We start from the raw sequence: 22,038 nt of genomic DNA on the forward strand, positions 1-22,038 counted from the left end.
GTACTGTTATTCAGTGGTCTGTTTGTGTCATTTTGAAAAGAAAGGAGTGAAGTGGATTAAATTGCAGTCTTCTGCTTCCCAAGGTGGGAAGCAGAAGGTGGAGCCAGGATATTTTCAGGGTGAACAGCAGAAGAATGGGAGGCAATGCTGCAAGCTGCTGCAAGGCCAACTCTGGTTGGGCTTACAAGAAAAACTCTTCCTGGAGCTTCTGGTTTAGCTCAGGAGCAGGATGCTCTGGGGAGTGGTGAAACCTCCACCTTCATGGGGTTTCACAACTTGGGAGGACAAAGGCACTGAGTAACCTGGGCTAATTTTGAAAACACCTGTCTTGAGTATATGAGAGAACATTCAGAAATCCCTTTCAGCTTAATTTGAGCTTTGATGTTCATGATTATTGTATAAATGCACCTGTAAGCTGTGCTATGTAACCTTGTTAGCAGGAGAATCAATGGAAAAGCACTTGAGCTACAAATGTAAATGTACCATATGCTGCTAGTCAAATTAAATCATCTGCCTTAATCTTGATTTATACATCTTTAAATTGAGGTAATTCCTCTGCCTCTCTAAAGAAGAGTGAAAAACTTCTCATTGAAATATGGTGCTGTTAGAGATCATTCATAAACATGCTGTCTGCTACATAATATGGCAATTATTTTCTTTTTGGAGGGTATTAATGCAATCTGTAATACCCAAGCTCTCTTTTTTGCTGCAGAGTTCTTCTCAGCATCTAAAAAGTAGAGGAAAATATGTGGAACTTCAAAATGAGTTAATGTAATGTATAAATCAATCCCTGAGGCATTCTTAAGTGAGAAAGTGTATCTTTCTTCTTGTGAATAACTGCACTGTTCAGATGGGAGCAAGCAGGTCAGTGGGTAGGACTCTAACACTGGGTCTGTGTCCTTTGACACAATTCTGGTGTAATTTGAAGCACGTCACTGTGAGCTAGATCAAAATGGAAATCAAGCTCCATGGCTCAGCTCTGTGTCTTGTTAATATTTGCTGGTGAGGAAGGAATTGATTTCAAAATATTGTTGTTGAAACTTAACTTTGATATATGTTTAAAAGCTTGCAGCATATACTTAAAGAAAATAAAAATCTGAAAGCCTTTAGCTGCTCTCTTAAAGATGCATTTGGAAAAGGTGCTGAGACTCACTTTCAGAGGTTTGCTGGCTATTACATGTGTCACCTATTTTGTTGAAAACCTATGCTCCAGTCATGAGCAGCTTTAAAAAAATATAGGAAAATAGCCATTTCTTGAAACCATAACTATCTCTTGTTTTGGCTGACAGTTTTGGTGTGGCAGGATTCATTCCAGACATCTGTAAGCAGGAACAGGCCTTGGAGCTCTGCAGATGTAAACTGTAGAGAAGCTTTAGAAGGAACATTGTATAGTGAAAGCACATAATGGAATTTATTGTGTTAAAGGCAGATGTTGGGTAAATCCTTTCTGAGCCTTAGCTCTGAAGCTACTTGATTTTGGAATAAGAGTTACCAAAGCTGCAGATAGTTTAAAAGGGAATTTTGTATGCTTAGTAAATGAAGTTGTTATGAATTGTCTCATCATAATAGGATCTTTCTTGCACTACCAGAGTTGTTATCCTTCCTAGTATATCTATCCTGATAATTCACCCTTGCAAACCTAATGTTAGGGAGGTAAGTTGCCTGGTGCTTCCTAGGGTTGGATTATTTTTTTGAAGCTTTTTTTTTTTTTTTTTTATTCAGTGCCACTTTTTCTGTAAGTGGCAGTTGATTTGAGCTTTGTATCCTGATCCATTTAGTTTCATATTTTGCCACTGTACCTTGAATTTCACTGTCTCCTTCAACTTAGTCTTTTCATATTTGGGCTATGGAGACTTCCCGAGGGCTTGAGCTGTTTTGTTGCCAGCAGATGAGATAACTTCTTCAGATGAACCTCTCAAGAGTAGGACAGAAAATTCAGCATTGGCTCTTCCACTCTCTTAAAATCATATTAAAGGGATTATCTTTTGTAGTGTTTGGAAACTTACTTTTCCTCCTCAGCCTTATGCTGAAATCTGTCTTTTTGACATGCTGTCTCTTGAGTTACAGTGAAAATGGGCTGAGGGCAGTGTGTGTACATTGCTTAGTACAATAGGTTTTCCTTCTGGATGATACTGGAATGTCACTATTAAGTAGCATTATGGGGAAGGAAGGATGATGTCTCTCATGGGTTCTGGGCTTTGTTCACTTCAGTTGTGTGTTCAGTACCAAAGTAGGGGAATGCTTTGTAGAGGTATTATTTTCCTTAAAACATGAGATCAATGGTATTTGAGAAAAGAAGATAAAAGAAAAGATCCTCAGGAACTTGCTTTCTAGTACTTCACTCTCCTTAGGAAAGGTGGAAATAAAGGGACTGAAGCAGAATTTTTAAGATTAGCAAAAAAAAAAAAATGGAAAGAAGCTGTGTACAAAGTATATGGTTAAAACTTGTTATTTCTGGTTGCTGAATAGAGAAAAGCATCATGAAAACTGATAAGCTTCCTAGAATTTTTATCCTTCACTCCTTAACAAAGATTTTGAGATGGAATATATACTCCAAACAGACATTGAAATAACATGTTTTAGTAATCTCCTTGTGATTGTCACAGTGGGAACTGCAGAGTACCAAATAGTTTAAAACTTCGTCTTTCTTCAGCTGGCTTACTGAGATCATTAGAAGAGTTGGCTCCAAAACTGAGGGCTGTGTACATAAAAATTTGGACTGTATTCATATCTAAGCAAGAAGCCAGGCAAATTTCCTTTCTTCCATAATGGTATTAGCTAATAGGTGTGAGCTTGGCCAAATTGAAAAGGAGTGTCTCAATATCTGTAAATAGTGTTCATCTACAAAACATGTTCCCTTTGTTTTTGCAGAGTTTTCCAGTCTGCTAAAGGTGCGGTGGATACACTAGAATGGATGCAGAGGATTTCCCTCCACCACCACCAGAAGGTAATTGAAATAGTTTGGAGTTTAAGGCCAATTTTTCTATAAGAATTTGATTATCTTTCCAGTAGTGATTTTACCTCTGCAACATTCCCTTTCCCCATATCACCCTAAGGCTTGGTTCTCTTGAAATGTGAACTCCTGTCATCTACCCTGTCTTGTTCTTGGACATCACTCATTGGTGTAGTTAGAACATGATGGAAAGAAACCTGGGAGCCATTGGTCCTTGCTGTCCAAATCTGTCTTGCACTTTAATAAATAAATGGATATATTAATATGTATAAATAATATACATTATTGCTTATAAGACATTTTTTTCACTCAGTGTTCATGCAGGACTTACATGAAGCCATTTGAGTATAAAAACATATTTAATCTTAGTTTTTTTCAGCTGTAACTCTTTAGGAATTTGGGAATTGTCATTCTAGATCAGAACTGCTTCCTCTCTAGTTTAGGCAATGCTACAGATAGAGGTCTGTTTCTAGATACTGCCTAGGGAGTTTGGAATGTGAAAGAAGCAGAAACTTGTGAAATCAGCTTTTAATGGATTAGATTTCTGGCCAACATTATTGGCAGTTTCGTTTATGCTCTGAGATATCACTGAGGTTATTGTTGGCAGCAATTCCTTGGCTGTCCATGTCCTAATCCATATGGTCAGGACCCTGAATTGAGCTCAGTTTTGTTTAGTGACAGTTACTGTGAAACTGTCTCTACGGGATAATCCATCTCCAAAGCAATGGAGTGCTGTAGGGGAAGAGCCATCCCTATGGAATCAATATTTCCACTTGAGCAAAGGCTGCTGTTTTTCAAAGATTGCCAATAACTGCAGCAACAGCTCCAACTTTGTGCAGCATTTCTGCTTGTGGGACACTGACAAGATTTCAGGGTTATGCAGTTCAGTATGACTCCAGAATTAAAGTTCTTTCTTGGCAAAGGTTTTTGTGACATGTAGAACTATGTGTATCATGTCCTTATTTTCAGATATATCAGTTCTTAATAGGCTGGGATTAGATTTATTTAAATATTGAATTTATTTATAGTTTGAGATTCTGCTTTACCTAATATTGCCTCAATGTCAATTAATACTTTTTGGGGGTGGGGGTGTGCTGGGGGAGGGGAATGGGGGGGGATTTGGAACAGGCTCCCCAGAGATCAGCACCAAGCCTGATAGAGTTCAGAAAGCGCTTGGTTATTGCTCTCAGACACATGGTATGATTCCAGGGTAGCCATGTGCAGAGCCAGGAGTGGGACTTTGATGAACCTTGTGGTCCCTTCCAGCTCAGAATATTCTGTGCTTTCTCTCTCATCTGAAAAATCTATGTCTGAAACTAGTGGAACTTGTATGTTTTTTTAGTTTGCCATTGCTGACTCTCTTAAAACCATATTAAAGGGATTATCAGTGAAGATAAATTTTAATAATAACACTGAAAGACATTTCAGTTAACTTTCTAGATAATTCTCATTGTCTGTTTTGCAGGTGGAAAAGAAGTGAGGATTTTAGGGCCAAGTCTGGCAGCAAATAGACGTAACAACTAACAAATGAAGATTTATTTTGCTTGCATCTACACTGGCAATCCATGTGTCTGTTCAGAGGGGGTGAGCAGCACCTGTCAGTGTCGTCAGACAGTGGGCACATGTGTGGGTTATCCTAGCTCATAGTGAGGATGAGATTCCTGTTGGGTCCTGAATCCTTTGCTGCACTATTAAAAAAAATATTTTACTTTTGGCATAATGATTCTAAAATCCCACACTGGGGCCACAGATAAAATCAATTGCCTTTTTAAAAAAGGAAGTTCTTATGATGTTGTGGGAATTATTTTGTTCACTTATTTTTTGTCCTAACATAGATAGCTGAAGTACTGAAAGTCATGTGGGCTCCTACCTATCCCTGCACTATAAATCTCAGCTTTATTCTTATCGAGCAAGTTTTCTATGGTTTGGCCCAGTAAATTCTCCAAACTTATTTTATATCAATCCTAATGTATAAAAAGGGGGAAATAGTAGTAAACCTTCACCTTTGTCATGGGGATGTTGCAAGAAAACAGATGAAAAGTCCAATAATGTGTTTTCATTAGTAATAGCCATCTGAATATATGCCTTGTTTGAGTTAAGGTGCAGCAGAGGTCAATAGTGAAGCTGCTTCTGCCATTACTTGATGAGGAAAAACTACATGTGATAAAAGAATGGAATGTAACATATTTTATTTGTTTTAATTTATTGTGCTTATGCAACTTATCTGTTCATAGGTGTTTGGACATTCCATTCATGCATTGCTAATCAGGTAGTGACAAGTCTGTGCTGGTTACCTTTCCTACCTCAGAGCAAATTCAAGTAGTGAGTAACTTGGAAAAATTATTGCCTATGTGTTCTGTCCTCTAGATTGTTTTAAAAAGAGCTTCTTCTAGTCATGATTAAAAATTTCCTAGTATTTTTCCCTGTGTGTGTTGAGGGGATGTATGTTTTAGCAACCAGGGAGCAGTTGGAGTGGGGTAAATGCAAAGGTTTCTTTGGCTAAGAGCAAAATCCAAAAAATACTTGTGATGATAGTGCTAGCTTGTGTTCCCTTCTTTGGTGTGCTTGTACATATGAATTTAGGCATGAAGTGCAGGTATTTAGAATGTCTTACATAAAAGAATTCCATGGCTATCTTGTGAAATAAAATAGAGCATGATTCTTGTTCTGTCAAAAAAAAAAAAAATCCTTTCTTGAAAGCTAAATGAAAATGGCAAATTTTATTGTGGCTGTAACTTGTAATTATTCTTTTAATCGGTTGCTGTAATGGAGTGTCCTTAACCAAACCCATTTAGACAAGAAGAGCATATGCTGTGGACTGCAGACTGTGGAGGGAAGAATGACAAAGCTGGTAGTTCTGAGAATCTGGAATCACATTGAGTCTCTCATGTGGAGGACTTACTTTCACACTGAACAGCTGGGACTGGAGGCTGGGTGTTGATGTTAGGATGGTGTTTATGTGTGATGGCCTGTACTTGTGAGATTACTGCTTCATTAGGAGATGTCATGTCTGGCACTTTTTCATTTCTCTACCTGGAAAATACATGGCTATCTTGAAAAGTGGAAGTCCATTACTTTAAGTGAGGATTTGAGAGGCATTTATCAGGGCTGGTTTCCTTTGGAAAGCTGTGTTTGTTTGCCTGGCAGGATGGATACCTGAGAAACAGCTTCTTGCCCAGAGGAAACTGGGGTGCTTTCTGTGTCAAGGAGGCTTAGTTCTGCAGTTTCATTGTCTCTGAATTTGTCCCTCTGTCACTCTTTCTGGTACATGGCACTATGCCTTATATCTGTGAAAAGTATTAGAAGCATTTGTTGTATTGCCTCATACTGAGTGTTTGTTTGTTTGTTTCCCGTTTATAGAAATTAACGTAAATGATGTATTAAAATTTTAAACTGAAATACTGAAAATTCAGTGTTTGTACATGGGACATAGCAAGAATTAATTTGAATGCATAATCTTTATATTATTACCAAATATTCCCTCTACCTGAGAGAGAATCATCTACATTTGAGAAGTATGAGAGGTGCCCTTAAGGACCAAGTGTAGTGGAGAGCTGGATGTTCATTCACCCACATCACTGTCCCCAGTTCCTTGGGTAAAGCTAGATAAGCAGCCTTGTCATGCTGAAGTTTGGGATTTAAGATGTTCTTTGAAATAAAGTTGTTTTTTTCTAAAACTGATAATTAACTAAAAATATTTCCTACGCACCAATTTTGTACTCCTTTTTATATAACAAAATCAACTCTCTAGACCTGTGACTGGGAAATTTCTTTGCTCCTGATATGGAGACATGTAGAGCAAGGAGGTCAAGGACGTAAATCTGGATATCCTGTATGCAACTGAGTGCCATGATTGTGTCTTTCCACTGTTATTTTTTGTCATTTCCCTGTCAGAGCCAGAACACTAAAATAGTCCTTGCTCCTCTGTCCCTGAGAAGGAAGTCTGGCCTGAGTCCTTGGGTAAGAGTGAAGTAGAAACAACTGTGCTCTCATAAAAGTTTCCACTGGGATGACTTTACACATTATAACAAAAAAGACCTCCCTGATACAAAAAAACCCACCAACAAAAAACCCACCAACCCCAAAAAAGCGAAAGTCAACAAAAGCCCCACCAACCTAAAAAAAAATTTGTTTACTCTAGTAAGGAGCTGCTGTGTTTTGCTGTAGAGATGAGTTTATGTCTCTGTTATGGGAGCTGCTTTTTATTCTGTATCCTATATGTATTTCTTTCAGATTATTTAGGTACCATTTCTACTATTTAGTGAAAAATTTCATAGTTTATTTATGTTGTAAGAGTTTTAAGTAGCTAATGTTGTGGCTGAGACAAGAGGTGGTGAAATTGGGCTTTTTTATATTGACAAGAGAAGCACTTTTATCTTTTATGATTTAGTTTCTGAAAGTACAGAACATTGAAGACCCTAAGATTGTGTTTATTTACTGTTATTGGGAAAATAAGAATTGCTTAAATTAAACTGCAGATATAAAGGGAATTGGTCTTGGGCTAAACAATATTGTTAGGTATCTATTTTCAGCATATAGACAGTTACAAATGATTGTAAAAAGGGAGCCAAGATTTCAGAAGAATGGGAACAGAATATGAATTGTAGTTATGAATGGCTCCTTGTTTTTGAAACTGGCAATGGCTTGCTAGTGTCTGACATCCCATCTGTAACAGAACAATTTATTTATTTCTAAAGGTCACATTTCTCTCAGTAAATGAAGGAAAATGCATTGTTTAAGGTAAGGATTAATTATTTTATAAGAAAAACTGTGTAATGAAGAGTAACAAGAAAATTAAGAAAATTCCCTTTGCAAAAACCATCCATGGTGTGACCTGCCACTCCTAATTACGTATTTTTTCTTCTAGCCAAGTGTTGGGAAAAACAAAAAATAGAAAATAAATAAATAATAAATAGCTTGTTTCTGGTTTTAGCACCCACAAAGAAAACAAAGTATACATAAATGTAATTATATCTTATTTTGAAGAAAAATGATAAAAAATTTTGCTCGATGTTTAGAATGTATTAAATGATGTTATTGTTATGGTGGGTGATTTCATTGTTTTGATAGTATTTGGTGTTTTCTTTCTGAATAATAAGATGTAGTAGTTTTGTTGTGGCTTTTCCTGTTTACTCAGCTGCTCTTTAAGGTGACTGGACTTTACTTGCTAGCTCTGTGTAGGGACAAGGCCCAGACATGTTAATCAGAAAGTGTAGTTGAAGCAAAGGCCTTTCAGGGGATTGCAGCAAAACCTGATCATTGGTTGGTGGTAACTAGTGTTGATTGCTTTAGAAAACCCCAGAAATTATACTGGAATTTGTGCTGATTTTTGGGTATTCTTTCAATGAAGAGTTGCAACTGAACTCTGAAATTCTGACTTCAGTGAGCCAACATGTAAGAGCAGGATGAGTTATTTTGTTCTATACTTCTTTTGCCTTTTTAGGACTTCTATCTGTCATTAACTGGCTGGTATGAATTGCTGGCCAAGAACCAAGAAATATTATATTTTTTGGGGGTTTTACTTCTGTTTCAGTGAACTCAGTAAATATTCACGAACCATGCCTAAAGCCTCTGTAATGATTCCACTCTAGAGTTTACAGAAAGATTCACAGTTTTTGTGATTTGTTATAATTCTCTTACCTTGTGCATGAGTCCCTCTCAGATAAAAGCTTGTCTGCATTGCAATAACTTGAATAAAGTGTCAGTTTTTGAATGAGACATTTATTAATCACTACTTGCTTTTCCTGCATGGAAGAAATGGAACTATGCCTAGTAATCTGAGGAAAACATACTGTCTAAGCATTTTTGGGACAAGACTCTTCCAACCCCATGCACAGATTTTCTTTTTTCTTCCTCATTGAAATAATCTTTCTAGCCTTACCATATTTTCATTGAAATGGATACAGAAGATGATTTAGTAGGTCAAAGAAGGGTTGTTGCAAGAATAAGTCTTACTGTTAAATAGTCTATTGCTGAGCTCAATAACTTTGTTTAGGTTAAATCATGATAGTTTCTGGATCATCTTATGCTGGTGGAAGTTTCTCTAGGGCTGGAAGGGAAGGTGCCTGTGCTCCTGTGCCATGGGGATGCCAACTGATGGGTGACTGTATTGCTGTATTTCCCCATTCTCTATGTTGGCAGGGGGGATAGAGGGAAGTGCAGGTGCTGCCCTGGGAGCAGTGAATTGTTAAGTATACTTTACCTGGAGGATCTTAGCAGTCCTCCTGTATGGCAAAGGGAAGTAGAAGTAAAATTAACTTTGGCCGGGATTGCTGTTTCCTGATGTGTATCAGATGGTGACCCATTCATATTTGCATGAGAACACTTGCCAGCTGTATTGGGTCTGGCTGGGGTGGAGTTCATTTTCCCCACAGCATCTCACTCTGATGTGGCTGGCATTGGCTCTGCTGGATGTAGGGGATGCTTCTGGCAGCTTTTCACAGTAGCCACCACTGTAGCCCCTCCACTACCAAAACCTGGCTGTGGAAGACAAATACACAAAACCAATTCTTAACAAGAGTCTTTATAATAGAAGAAATTAGTTTCTGACTTCCATGTGGACTGGCTGAAGGTCTGAATGGTGATGTTTGCTCATGGTGGTGTCTTGGACCACTTTTGGGGCCAAGGCAGAGCTTCCATGGCTAATGAAAGGGGGCAGTGAGAAGGGCTCTGAGGCTGCTGGACTGAAAGGTCCCAAGGGAACACCATTGTTGCCCAGTATCCACTAAAGTGATAGAATTTCTGGTAACAGGTGTGTTAAAATAGGATTTCTGAGTGTTCAGAAAAATTACTGTTACCATGAGTTTGCTTGAATTCCACAGGGTTTTTAACTTGAGTTAAAACTGGACTGTACCATGTTATGGCAAAGAACATCAAGATGTGTTCAAATAATAATTTAAAGAAATGCTGGGAAAGGGGATGCTATAAAACTCTCCTCATTAGTTGCTGAGATAATGGATTTGTCATGTTTTGCAAATATTATGCTTACAAATCAGTTTACAAATCAGTCTATCTTATTAGTGCTCTTTAGGCTGGATGAAGGGGTAACTATAGAAATGAGGAGGTAAGAAGCCAGCTGAAATCCAAAATATTTCCACTATTGTTGGGGATTTACAGGACATAACCATTCTGTTCTAATTGATACTTTTTTTTAGTAAAAGATACAGTAAATTGCTGGAAAATTTAATATCTATTTTTTTTTCTTTGTCCAGAATTCATCAGGAGGAAAACACAAATAGTTAAATCTTAATTAATTTTAAACATGTGAACAGGTTGCACTCCATGCTCAGAGTGCTAGATGGAGTTGTAATGGGAACAAGGAACCTTTGGTGTGTGTGTCTAAAAGAACAGCTGGATTCCTGGAGTTATGTGCCTCTCCTGATCCTTGCCTGGGCTGCTGCTGTGGAGGTGGGCTGAGCACATCAACAGCTGCATGTCAGCATCTGTGGGAAGGAAGAGGCTTTTAGGTGTTCTGAGTGCTGCTTTTGGGGAGACCCAGTAAGTGCTTAAGTGCTGACATTGCTAGACAAAGGGTTATTGAGCCTGGACCAATGATCCAGGATTTAGGCATCTCTTTGCCTAAGTCATCTGAAGGTTCAGTCTAGGAGATATGTACAATTGCTGGCAAGGGGGAGGAAAAAACATGATCCAAAAATGAAGGCAAAATCCTGTGCTAACTTTACCAGACTCTGTCATTGCTAGAGTGATCCAAGACCTAAAATCTCAAGCTTTTGCTCTGGTTGGCTTTCAGCTTTTCTTCAGTATGATAGTCAGTTTATGCACCTGAGCTGTATGTTTTCTTTCTATGGAGGTGGGTTCTTATGCTCCCTGTTTTAGATATCCAGGGTGTGTCTGGCTGCCTTCTGCTTCATAGGGTTCCCAATTGCTTTTAAAGTGCTTTTAGTCCAAGGTATTGCTAGATGATTCAGCAAATCTTTATTGCTAATTAGAATTAAAAAGACTGCATTAGAGAAATGCATATACCTTAAACCATTAAGCAGCAATTGCTTCAAAGTAGAAGTAATTATTTGGAAAACAAGATATTAATAGTTGATAACTGATAGAAAAAGGAAGTACAGAAGTAAGTAATAAGCCAGACTGCTCTCACTGATGGAAGTTTCCTTTAAAAATGGTTATTTTTTCATAAAATTGTTGACTACATAGTCAAAACTACATTTTCTACCATTTTTTTCTGTTTTTCCTTTGCATGTAATTGGCACTTTATGATACCTTATAGTACCTTAACATGCTCTGTCCTTGTGCTGCCAGAGCTATTTGATTTCTGTTTCCTTAGAGCTCTCTGGTTTTCCTGTTCCCTGTGTGGATTGTCCATTTGGCAGCACATTGTAGGTGAGTTCAGTGGGTCGTGTGTGCAGTAGCTGGGGCTGAGCCACTCTCAGCACACCTGTTGTGGCATTTGTACCACAAATGTACTAGGGGTTAAGTGCATTGGTATTCCTTGAATACTGATGGAAAGCTAGTAGCCTCTAGTATGGATAGGTGCTTTTCAGCATAGAGAGGGATCTCTCATGTATTCATGCAAAATTCCAAATAATGTACAGGCTTTCCTCACAGCACCAGCAAAATTTCTTGGTGAAATTTGTATGTCAGAATGTGTTAATATGGTGCTGAGGTGGAAAAGACATCCTTGGGACCAAGCTGTATCTAGTTTCTAGTGGTGGCAGGCAATACCATTGCCACCAGTATGCTGAATATTTAAAGTAAATGGCCACAAAACACTGATTTTACTTTGCTGCCTTTTTGGCTATTGGGTAGCCTGCACTGAAAAGCACCTTGAGGCTTTATAAAGGAGTACAAGTCTGCTGGTGTTGCTCCCGCTCTTCTATGGACAGCCTGATTCATGTCGTAATGCTTTTATTTTAGACCTTGATTTTTTGCTACTTAATTATTTTAAATTTTAGCTAATTAGGAGTTAGGGTGGTTTTTTTTTGTTGTTGTTTTTTTGTTTTTGTTTTTTAGCACTGTAAGTAGTTTGTAAACTTTATGGTTTTTGTTATTTGTAAATCTCTACCAACATCCACAGACCTGGACTTTATTTTAAGGAATGCAATTTTTTTGGTTTTGGACATGCTGTTGTTAGCAGGTTCTCTGAAACCTGAGCAGGGAGATTCATTGCTCTCCTGAGTCTGGTTTTGAATTTGTTTTTTATCCAGAAGAACAATATCTGTTGTGCATACTCAACACCATAATTAGTATGTTGTGTGTGTATTTGCAAAATACTAAAGAGGCATTTGTATTTATTTCTTTGTTATTTATTTACAGGGAAAGCCTGTTAATTCATGTGGTTTTGCTTTTGTTTCCATCACTGGAAGCACTTTTTGCATGAATGTGTACTCTTTAGTTTGGCTGGTGTTTTCTTGTAGCTGTTTTCCACAGAGGCTGGTGATGCTGACATTGTGGTCATGCTTTGGATGTGTGTGGTAGCTGTGTGTAATTAGCAGCGTGCTGGTACCACAGGGACCTGGGTTCCCTGCAGTGCCAGCTCAGCACAGCTCTGAGTGCAAGGGGAATGAAAGTCCTTGGCTTGGATCCACTTCCCATGGGAAGCAGCGCTCACTTGTGTTTTTTGCATACGCAGTTTTGTCCTAGATGTTTATCTTCCCCCAGCACAATGATACTTTCCACTGTGAGGAGGTGGTTTATGGATGCCAGTGCATGCTGGTGGATGTGCTGTGTCAGTGAAGGGCAGTGGTGGCAGGAGCACTTGCTCATACAGGTCAGCCTTTTTCCAGTCCCTCCTGCCCTGCACCTCACCACTCTCCTGTGCAGGTGCTGGTGCAGGTGTCCTTTGAGGAAAGGCAGAAGAGTGATGTGTCAGCTGAGTACCAGAGTGAAAGAATAACTGCGGCTTTCTCTCCTGGGACTGAAGAATTAGTGGTTACAAGTGGCAGATGAGTGGGTTGAAAACACCACGTTGCTTTCTAGCTGTAGGAATGCAGCTTAAGTAGTGCTTTCAAGCTGGGAAAAACAAGAGGCTGCCCAGTGGCGACCAAGTTTCTTGAAAGCAGTGTTCAAGTTCTTGCTGAATATGAGGCAGCTATTATTTTACAAAGTTGGCCTAATCTGGAGGCTTCTGCAGGCATGAGTGTTTCCTAGCGCAAGGCTCACCATCCTGGCAAACACCAAGCCTCTGCTACAAAATCTTGTCTGAAATAAAAAGAGAACAGCTTGAAATGCCATTTATCCTGGAACCCAGTCAGTAGGGTGTGTTTGGTCTCAAATGGTTAGTTTTGCAAAAATCATGATCATTTTAAAAATTCAGTAATTTCCTTGTATTTGCATGCTTTCAATACTTATCTCTATTGTACACTTACATAAGGAGTTCTGCAGATTTTAATTGCTGAGAAATACATATCTGTAAAGGGAAGGTTTTTTCCTCAGAGAAATCTCTGGAATGTATCAATGATAAATAATAAGCATTCAGATTGCTATGTCTGGCAGTTTGTTTTGACTTACAACCTGTATAAGCTAGAAATTTTATAATACCTAAAAATATTCTGACATAGGGATAGTAGTAGTTTAAATTTTTTTTACAAAAAAATTTTGTGTATTTTAAGGCACTGAAGTATTTGTAGAAAGTTGAAACATTTGGGGAATCCATTTGAAAGGAAGGTGAGTCTTTGCAGTCCTAAGTGTCTCATTGTAATCTGAAATAATGAATAAAAAGATAAATGTTTTAAAACTGCATGTTGGAATAAGAGTATGTAACTCCTGCCAATGTGTTTTAGGTTCAATTCTATTAATATATTTTCACTAAATACTAATTAGATATGTGTCATTTGAAACATTGTGCACTTATTTCCTTTATCAGTTCTGGTAGAAGTGACTAAAAATATTTATTGAGTTCTTTAAATATAATAGATGCATTTTTGCTTTTTGTTCCATAATAGCCCATGAACTTAAAAAGAAGGAGTACAAGTGATTACAAAGATGGCATTCCTAATTATACAGAAGCCTTCAATTTCTAAAAATATATTTTAAACCTTAAAACATAAAGTATTCATATTTCTTGGTGGCAGCACGCCTTTTTTACTCCAGGGCTTCCTGGTCTATTGTTACTGTGGCCCAGATTGCTGAACTGTTTGTGCTTGGGGTTCTATTTCATTCTTCATCATGGCTTTTTCTCTCATGGAAGAAAGTTGACTTCTTCAATTGTCTTCTTCTGGGTCATCGTGGATTTATGAGATTGCAAAGACATTTGGGGTGCTTTTATTATTTCCAGTGTGTTCATATGGTATTTAAAGTGCACTTGATAGTAAGTGCAGAGCTATTTTATCTTACTTCTGTGGCACTAAAATAAACTGTTTAAGAAAACTATTAATGAAGCTTCACTGATTTAATCTGGGCTTTTTAATGTCACTCTTTTAACTCCTTAACCTGTATTACATTGAACTATAAATAATTTGAGGATAATAGATGGTAAGGCAAATGGTTCCAAGAACGCTTTGCAATTTGCAGAGCAGCCAAACATTTTTAAAATTTGTTTATGCCCCAGCAGGTCTCTGTAAACACAACCTAAGTGAGCTTATTTTGAAGTAAACTTAGGAAATGTCATTTCACTGGATAACAAAGCACATAAAAAGTCATAAATTTGCTGTGCACAGTTATGAGAACATACATTTGTCTTTCTGATTCTAAGTTAGCACTTTTGTACTTAATTTAACTTGAAGGCAATGTTTCCATTACATAAGATTTTTTTTTAGTCTTGAAAACTCAAAATAAAAATTTTTAGAAATGAGAATTTCCCTGAAGCACTTACAGAGTGGTATTGCCATAAGATGAACAAGTTCAATCAAGTTTTGTATTCTCATTGCTCTGTTGCCACACATAAAGCTAAGGATGTGAGCAGTGGCAAAAGGGAAAATTGGATTTTTAGTAACTAATTTAATTATTTGATGTAATTCCAGACAGACTCTGTTATTCTTAGCATTGTGTGATTGTTATTTCAGAAAAAAAATCAGTGTGTTTTAAAAATAAAATTAATTAATTAAAATTAATTAAATTAATTAATTAAAATAATTTAAAAATAGCTGTCCTCTGTGTTTTTTGCCTTTGAAAATCCCCTCCTCACACACCCACCTACCAGACTCCCCCTCTCCCCCCTTTTTTTGTTCTGCAAGAACACTTGCCTCATGCACTTTTTGGCTTGATCCTTTTGATTTGCAGATTAAGGGTAGGAGGAACTGGGGCTTTCTACATGATCATGAAATTTTAAGATGTGGTGGTAGCAGCCAGATTCAGCCTGGGTCTATCTGCTGTGTGTCCTCCTAATTGTAGCACTTAAAAAGAGCTTTTGTCTGTGTGTTGTTGTGACATAACACAAAGAACTATGGAAAGTAAGTATTTTCAAAACAGGAATTTTTCTTTTTTTTTGTGTGACATAATCTGTATTTAACTGCTGTTCTGATCAGCTCTTAAGTTGAAGTAAAAAGCCCCCATCCTCTTTTTATTTTATCTTTGTTGTTAAAATACTTCTTCCATCAATTGAAATAGTATGCCCTTGATATTAAAAACTTAAAGGAGAATATTTTTATTAAATATGAGATGGAAGATATCTTTAAAGTTAAAAGGCTAAAGTTTATGCGTGCAGAATTAAGCAAATGTGAAAATTATGCGAAGCTGAAATACAGTTTTAGAACTTTCTGAACCGAGGACATTTGTTTGTCTCCTGTCTACCCTTTCTGACAGACAATGTATTCTTTCTTTTTTTGTCTCTTTTTGTAATCTTAACCCGCTGTCCCATCAGTGATGAGATTATGGGATCTTTCTAGGCTGCAGTCCCCATTTATCAGGTTCTGTGCCTTGTTTATATCTATGATGCAAAGTAAATGTTTTGAGATTAATGAAGCAGGGCAGTATTAGCAGCCATAACAGAAAAAAAAAATAGGTGGCACATCCATTTTTGTTTTTTTTTTTTTTTTACTCATGTTGAGCAGACATCTTCCCCCCTTTTGTTTCTTCATTACACAGTCAAGTAACAAGTATTACAGTTTAGTCAGATGGATGCTGCATCAGGAAGAATGCCATGTTTGTCTTTAATCACTTGGAAGAGATCTGAAGAATTTCTTGCATCTTTCAGGAAAAAAAGAATTGCTAATGGACAAAGCAAAAATGAGAAGCCTGACTTCATACAGAAGAATGTTTGAAAGGAATTAATCAAAATGAAATTAAATGTCCTGCTGCCTCAGCTATAAAACATGACAATAAATGCAGGATAACCCCGATTTTTTGTTCCTTACTATTTTTGCAATTAGTTCACTTTTTGTCCTGCAGAGAGGCTGCATGAAAGATCTTGTTATTTGTGGCTGTGGTAAAATATGCTGGCTCAGCCTGCCTGAAGAAACAGAAGCCTTGGCAGGAATGCTGATTACCATGACAATCTGAGCAGTCTAGAGCTTTGGGGTGTTGTGGGTTTTATCATGCAGATAAAAAAAAGTGTCCTGGATGGTAGGATAGCTGATAACATCACCATGACGCAGTAGATCCAATCTTCTTTGCAAGACTTAATTTTTGTTTTATGTTACCTGTGGAAGGAGGGGGGAATTTTCACTTTGTGTTAACTTACCCTCTTCAGGTGAATTCTTATAACATATTTCTATGTTTACATCTTTATCTTTTTTAGGATATAATTTTTGCTGTGGGTACATGAAGGGGTTTACATTTTCATGGGTTTTTTCTAATAGTGTGGGAGGGAAACTGCTGTGTCCTTCTTCCTGCTCCCTCTCCCGAGCCCCATGTACACACAAATCTGTGCTACAATATCTTCTCAAGCCAAGAGAAAAAAATCCCAACCCCACCCTTCCTATCCATATTAGGATATCATTATTTCAGCCATTACTTCTTCAAAAGTTCCATACCCTCCCTCCACCAGAATGCACATATATATGGTAATAGAGCTAATAGCATGCTCCATGAGATCCTTGGTTTAAAACTGTCTCAGATTGGAGTAGGAAAACCAATCTGCTGGTCTCTGTTGGAGTGTGTGAACTGAGTTATTGTCACTGGTATTTGGACACTGTTAGAAAAGAATAGACTTAGGAGTTGAGTTAGAAAGGAAAAATTAATTGAAGTTATAAAGTTGCAAAGTCCCTGGGCAAATAAATTAATCTGTGAAATTTTCTTGTTCAAAAATTGGCCGTTGAAGTGTTTTTGTAAAAATCTTTTGGCTCATTATGACAAAAGCAAGGGTATTTGCATTATTACTTGCTTATTTCTTTCTAAGTAATTTCCTTGTTTGCACTAAAGGATTTACTGAAAACTGTATGAGGTTATCAACACATCAATCAACTTTTGTTCTGTTCCAGTAACTTAAAAATCTAAGGGTTCATTGTGAAAGCTTCATTTGTAATGCAGAGCATTTACTGGTCCCATGAAATCATTCTTAAGAGCAAACAACCAAAGGTGTGTCTTTCTTCACAGTTCTGGAGCATGAACCAAAAGCCACGGGTCCCAATGATGAAGAGGAGGACGAGGGAGAACAGTTTGACTTTGATAGTGGAGATGAGATACCAGAAGCAGACAGACAAGCCCTTGTGCCCCCTATTCCTGATCCTGGAAATCACATAGAGAACCAAGAGGCTGGTGCTGCAGGTAAGTCAACCTCCACTGGGCTAAGTAGTCAAGACTGATCATTTCTTGACAGTGCAATAAAAGTACTTTGACAAGGGTTTTCTGTGGTGTTACAGCCCACCCCTGAGGGCAGCTCAGGTTCTTCTTAATGGATTTCTTGGAGCAGATTAGAGAGAAATGACACTGAATGAATGGTGTTTGTAGATACACACATGTTGGGTTTGTTTTGGAACAGTTTGGTTGCAATGGAAAGCATATATGTAGCCATTTTTATTATTATATATATAGCAATGTGGCAATATCAAAGCATAAAAATACCATTCACTTAATAAAACATATAAGGGAAAAGAAAGGAAGAAAGAGAAAGAAAGGGTAAGAGTAGGAACATACATTATCATCACCCATGGATCTGTGATGAGACACGACTCAAGTGATGATTGAAGGTCTTGATCTGTCAGAGGTGAGAAAAAACCCACAAAATGTGGGGTTTGGTGGGTTAATACACTCAGGTTCAGGTGGAAGTGCTCAAGCACCTCCTGTGTGAGGTTAAAGTTTTGATCACGTGCATTTCTCTGGTGGAGGGTGTCAGAAATTAGTCTGAGGGCACTTCAGGAGTCCTTTGCAGGTTATGAGCTCTTCTAAGGCAGCTGCCTCTTGTGTCAATAACCTGTGTGAATGTGACATCCCCAGGAGGAGGGCATGTATGTAAGGGAGGGCAGTTTGGCATAATAAAAGACATGATCTTGTCTCTCCAAGATCTGCCTCTTACTGGCCTCAGAGCCCAGTTTGTAGCCTCTGATGGTGGTCAGTTCACCCTCTTGGTCTTATGCAGACCAGAAGTTGTCATTACACCCACAAAAACTCACTGCCTGTTCTTTGTGAACTTGCAAACCTGGCCTCAGCAAAGCACCCAGGCACCTCTGAAAGTGGTCAGTTTTTTTTGAGTCATAATCCAGTCTCACACATGGAAATACCCTGCAAGTGTTTTGAATATTCCTGCCAATTTACAGTCATGGTAGATCTGACAGGGCAAGTGACTATCTCGTATAATTCATGGTGAGTTTTCCCATTCAAGTGTGACACACAAACCAATGGATTAGACATGGTCTGAGTGTCATGCTACAGGAAAAGTGTATATCCTTGCTGGTCTTAAGGCACATTGATGCCTTGAGATAAGCTGTTTCACAGCTAAACTTGCTGGTTGCTGAGCTTGAGATGTTGTATATAAAACTCAGTGGAGTTTGAGTGTATGGATTTTGTTCATAAACAGAAGTTATGCTATATATTGAAACATTTTCTATGACATATGCAGATGGTCCCGATGCTGAGATGTAGTCTGGAAATTGCTGTATTCTGCTCAAATTCATACAGCTGATTTTGCTTGCTTTGATTCAATTTTCTTTTGTAAACAGATTCACTGTGCTTATGGCAATTGAAGATAGATAAATCTTCAGGTGCTATGCAGTTTGACAACCTGGAACTTAAATACTATTTTTCCCTGAGCATCTGTTGCTTGCTCACACTTACTGTGAAGTTGTGCTTACAGCTTAAAGTCATTTCGTCACTTGGCATGCAGAGGGGCCTGTGGTTCTGCTGTACCTCAGAATGTCTCAAAAAATACTGGGAATTTTGTATAACAGAAAACAATAAATTTTCAAAGAGAGAAACGTGAAGTTATTTTCTTCCTCCCTTTCTTAACAGTGCTTTTTCAGGACAGCTCTTTGAGGAATATCCCTCCAGTGAACGTTTCTTGTCCTTATGACTACCCCTAAAATATTTCTTGTGTTTGTGTTTGTTAGTTTCAAATTCATCTAGAATCCAGATTTTAACCTTCAGGGTTGACTCATGTGCTTATGTCAGTCAAGTTGCTGTTTTTCCATAGGCATCTTTGTAACTCATTTTGCTCTTGTTGCAATCCTCATCTGTAAAATAGGGAGGTTGGCGCTACTGCGGGGGAATTTTGAGTCAGGTTGTAAGCAACTTGTATAGTAAAAATCAGGTCAGTGTTTAGAGTACTTGCAAAAAGGTATTAGAGCAGCTTGAACAGGTATGAAAAATAAAACTTTGTATTTTTGTTTAATCTTTCAACTAAAGGAGCTGGTGATTCAGAACACAGTGAGAAGATGCAAACATCAGAACCTGCTGCAGGAGGCACTCCAGCCAAAGTAAATCCCTACTCAGTCATAAATATTTCCCCAGTCCAAGACAAGGATCCATCCTCATCACCAGAACCAAGTCCTCAAGATGAATGTGCAAGTCCCACCTTGTCTGCTGGATATTCTGTTCCTGTCCCTTGTGGATATGCTGTGCCATCCAACTTACCTTTGATAGTGCCAGCATACTCCAGCCCCGTCATCATACGCAGTGTTTCTGTAGATGAAGAAGGTACTGAATTTACACACCTTACTTTATTTGAGGGGCAGTCCTTGGTTAACCTCAGGTACATTTCCTGTATAGCACTCACCCTGGGTGAGTATGGTTAATGCTAATTCCTTTTTAACATAATCAGATAATTTTCAGATCCAGAGTTCAGTGTTCAAGCCAAATGGTTTCGTCTCATACCTTTTATTGTTTTTTCTAGATCCTGGCAAAATTTCTCTCCCCTCTGCCTTTTCTATATGCATTTCAGTTTGTTTATTTTCCAATTCTTGTGGATTTAGAAGTGCTGTGGGATTTTTCTATTGATGATTTGATGAATTCTCCATCTGCTAGTACAACTTTAAGACAGAAGAGGAAACTAGAAAGGGAAATAACTATGGATTATTACAGAAACAAGAGATCCATTTTGCAACCAGAGTTGAAAGTTGACACTTAATGTCAAGACAGTAGGAAAAGAAAGGTCCTGATATCCTGCCTTTTCCTTTTTGTATTTTGAATATACTTTTCTTGAGCTAGGCAGTAATTCTTCTATAACTCCAGCCTTTATTCCAGCCTTTGCTTTTTACCACCTTTAGGAACACTGTCAAGTGAAAGCAAGTGTTTGTAGTCCTTATTACCTGTAGAGGAATATATGTTTGAGAGATAGAATTAAGTCCATCAGACATTGTAATATCCTCTTTACAGCTCTTCTAACAAATGGCTGTGTCTTTGAATTACTTAGTTCTCAAAAATGTGTGGTGTGAGGAAACTTCTTTTTTAAACACATGTAAGAATAAAACTATTGCAAAGAGGGAGATTATTCTTTAGCAAGAATAATTATTCTTAATCAGTTTCTTATGCTAAAATGTGCAATTTGAGCCAAACTGACATGTTATTGCAAGCATTTTATTTCCTTTTTTTTTCTGCTTGTCAGGTACACAGTCAGCAATTGAAGAATGTCATTATAATTCTGTAAACTTGGAGGACCCTCAGAAAAGGTAATTGCCAGTTCATCACGTTTTAATGATTTGTAAAACCTTAATTCCCAAGAAAGCTTGCATTTAATAACTATTTTCCTTGTGTGATGCTTCCATATTTGTTGGTTTGGTTTTTTAAATTTCTTAGTAATTCTGATTGTGTACTAAAATCACCACTAATGTATGTAACTGTGCATGACATTTTTGAAGATGCTAGGTTGATTTTTTCTATAGACTGATGGCAATGTCATCTGCAACAGATTGCTGGAGATTTTGTCTAGCCTGCTGCTTTCAGCAGGACCACTGCCAATACTCCATCAGGTCAACCTTGATAGCTGAGCCTTCAAACCCTCCAAGGGTGGAAGTGTTGCAGCTTCCCTGAGCCATCTTCCCTGCTGTACCTTCCTTTTTCCCCTTTGTCCCTCCCACCTTCCCAAATATCCAAACCAAACCTTCCAGTGGCAGTCTGTTGACCACTTTGTCTGGCATTTAAAAAAAAAAAAAAGGACCCCAAAACAAACCCAAACAGAAAAATGACTCTGATTCCATCTCTGTAGTTCTGTAGAGAACTTTGCAGTTCTCTTTTGGATAGTTGTGGCTGCTCTTGGATCACCCCATAGCATCCTTTTCACCAGACTAAATAGTCTCCATGTCTTTTACCTCCTTCCTTGTAAACGATGTGCTTTAGTCCCTGACTTCAATTTCTCTACATCTTTCTAGAGGTAGCTTCAGTTTCTCCACAACTCACTAGCAGGGGAGTGTTGGGAAGCCAAAACTGGGTGTGCTGCTACAGGTTTAGCCTCAGTGGCACCAGGTGGAGGAGGATAACAGCTTTGCCTGATTGCTCCTGATGTAACCCAGAATGTCTTTAGTCCTATTTACTATGAAAAGGAAGCACTCACTTCACTGTCTCCGAGAGGATTTCTTGTGTTCTGGTAGATGAACTCAAAACCAGAGTATTTTTTAAAATTGTAAAGAAAATTATTTCAATTTTCTGACTAAAATTGCCGGACTGTTAACTAGAATAGATTATTTGTCACCCAACTACATGCTGAAGCAATATTTTTGACTAACCAGCAGCCTTGGAGTGAAAACTAGAAGGCAGAAATATATTTATTGTCTTGTCTTCATGGATGTTTAAAAACATTGTGGTGTAACGTT

At 38.0% G+C, this 22,038-nt stretch overlaps 1 protein-coding gene across 5 annotated transcripts in view; it reads left to right on the top strand.

The window, feature by feature from the left end:
- The window catches only part of ARHGEF10 (Rho guanine nucleotide exchange factor 10), a 105,320-nt gene that overhangs the window by 9,720 nt on the left and 73,562 nt on the right, over positions 1–22,038 (top strand). For all 5 annotated transcript variants that reach the window (XM_079297951.1, XM_079297950.1, XM_079297954.1 and 2 more), the window contains 4 exons: positions 2,872–2,947; positions 17,393–17,563; positions 19,637–19,927; positions 20,835–20,898. In XM_079297951.1, coding sequence (XP_079154077.1) covers positions 2,911–2,947; positions 17,393–17,563; positions 19,637–19,927; positions 20,835–20,898 — 563 coding nt within the window. In that variant the 5' untranslated portion in view covers positions 2,872–2,910. The remainder of the gene's footprint in view (positions 1–2,871; positions 2,948–17,392; positions 17,564–19,636; positions 19,928–20,834; positions 20,899–22,038) is intronic.

This window comes from Erithacus rubecula (assembly GCF_903797595.1).
Source record: "Erithacus rubecula genome assembly, chromosome: 2".
Taxonomy (NCBI): Eukaryota; Metazoa; Chordata; class Aves; order Passeriformes; family Muscicapidae; genus Erithacus; species Erithacus rubecula.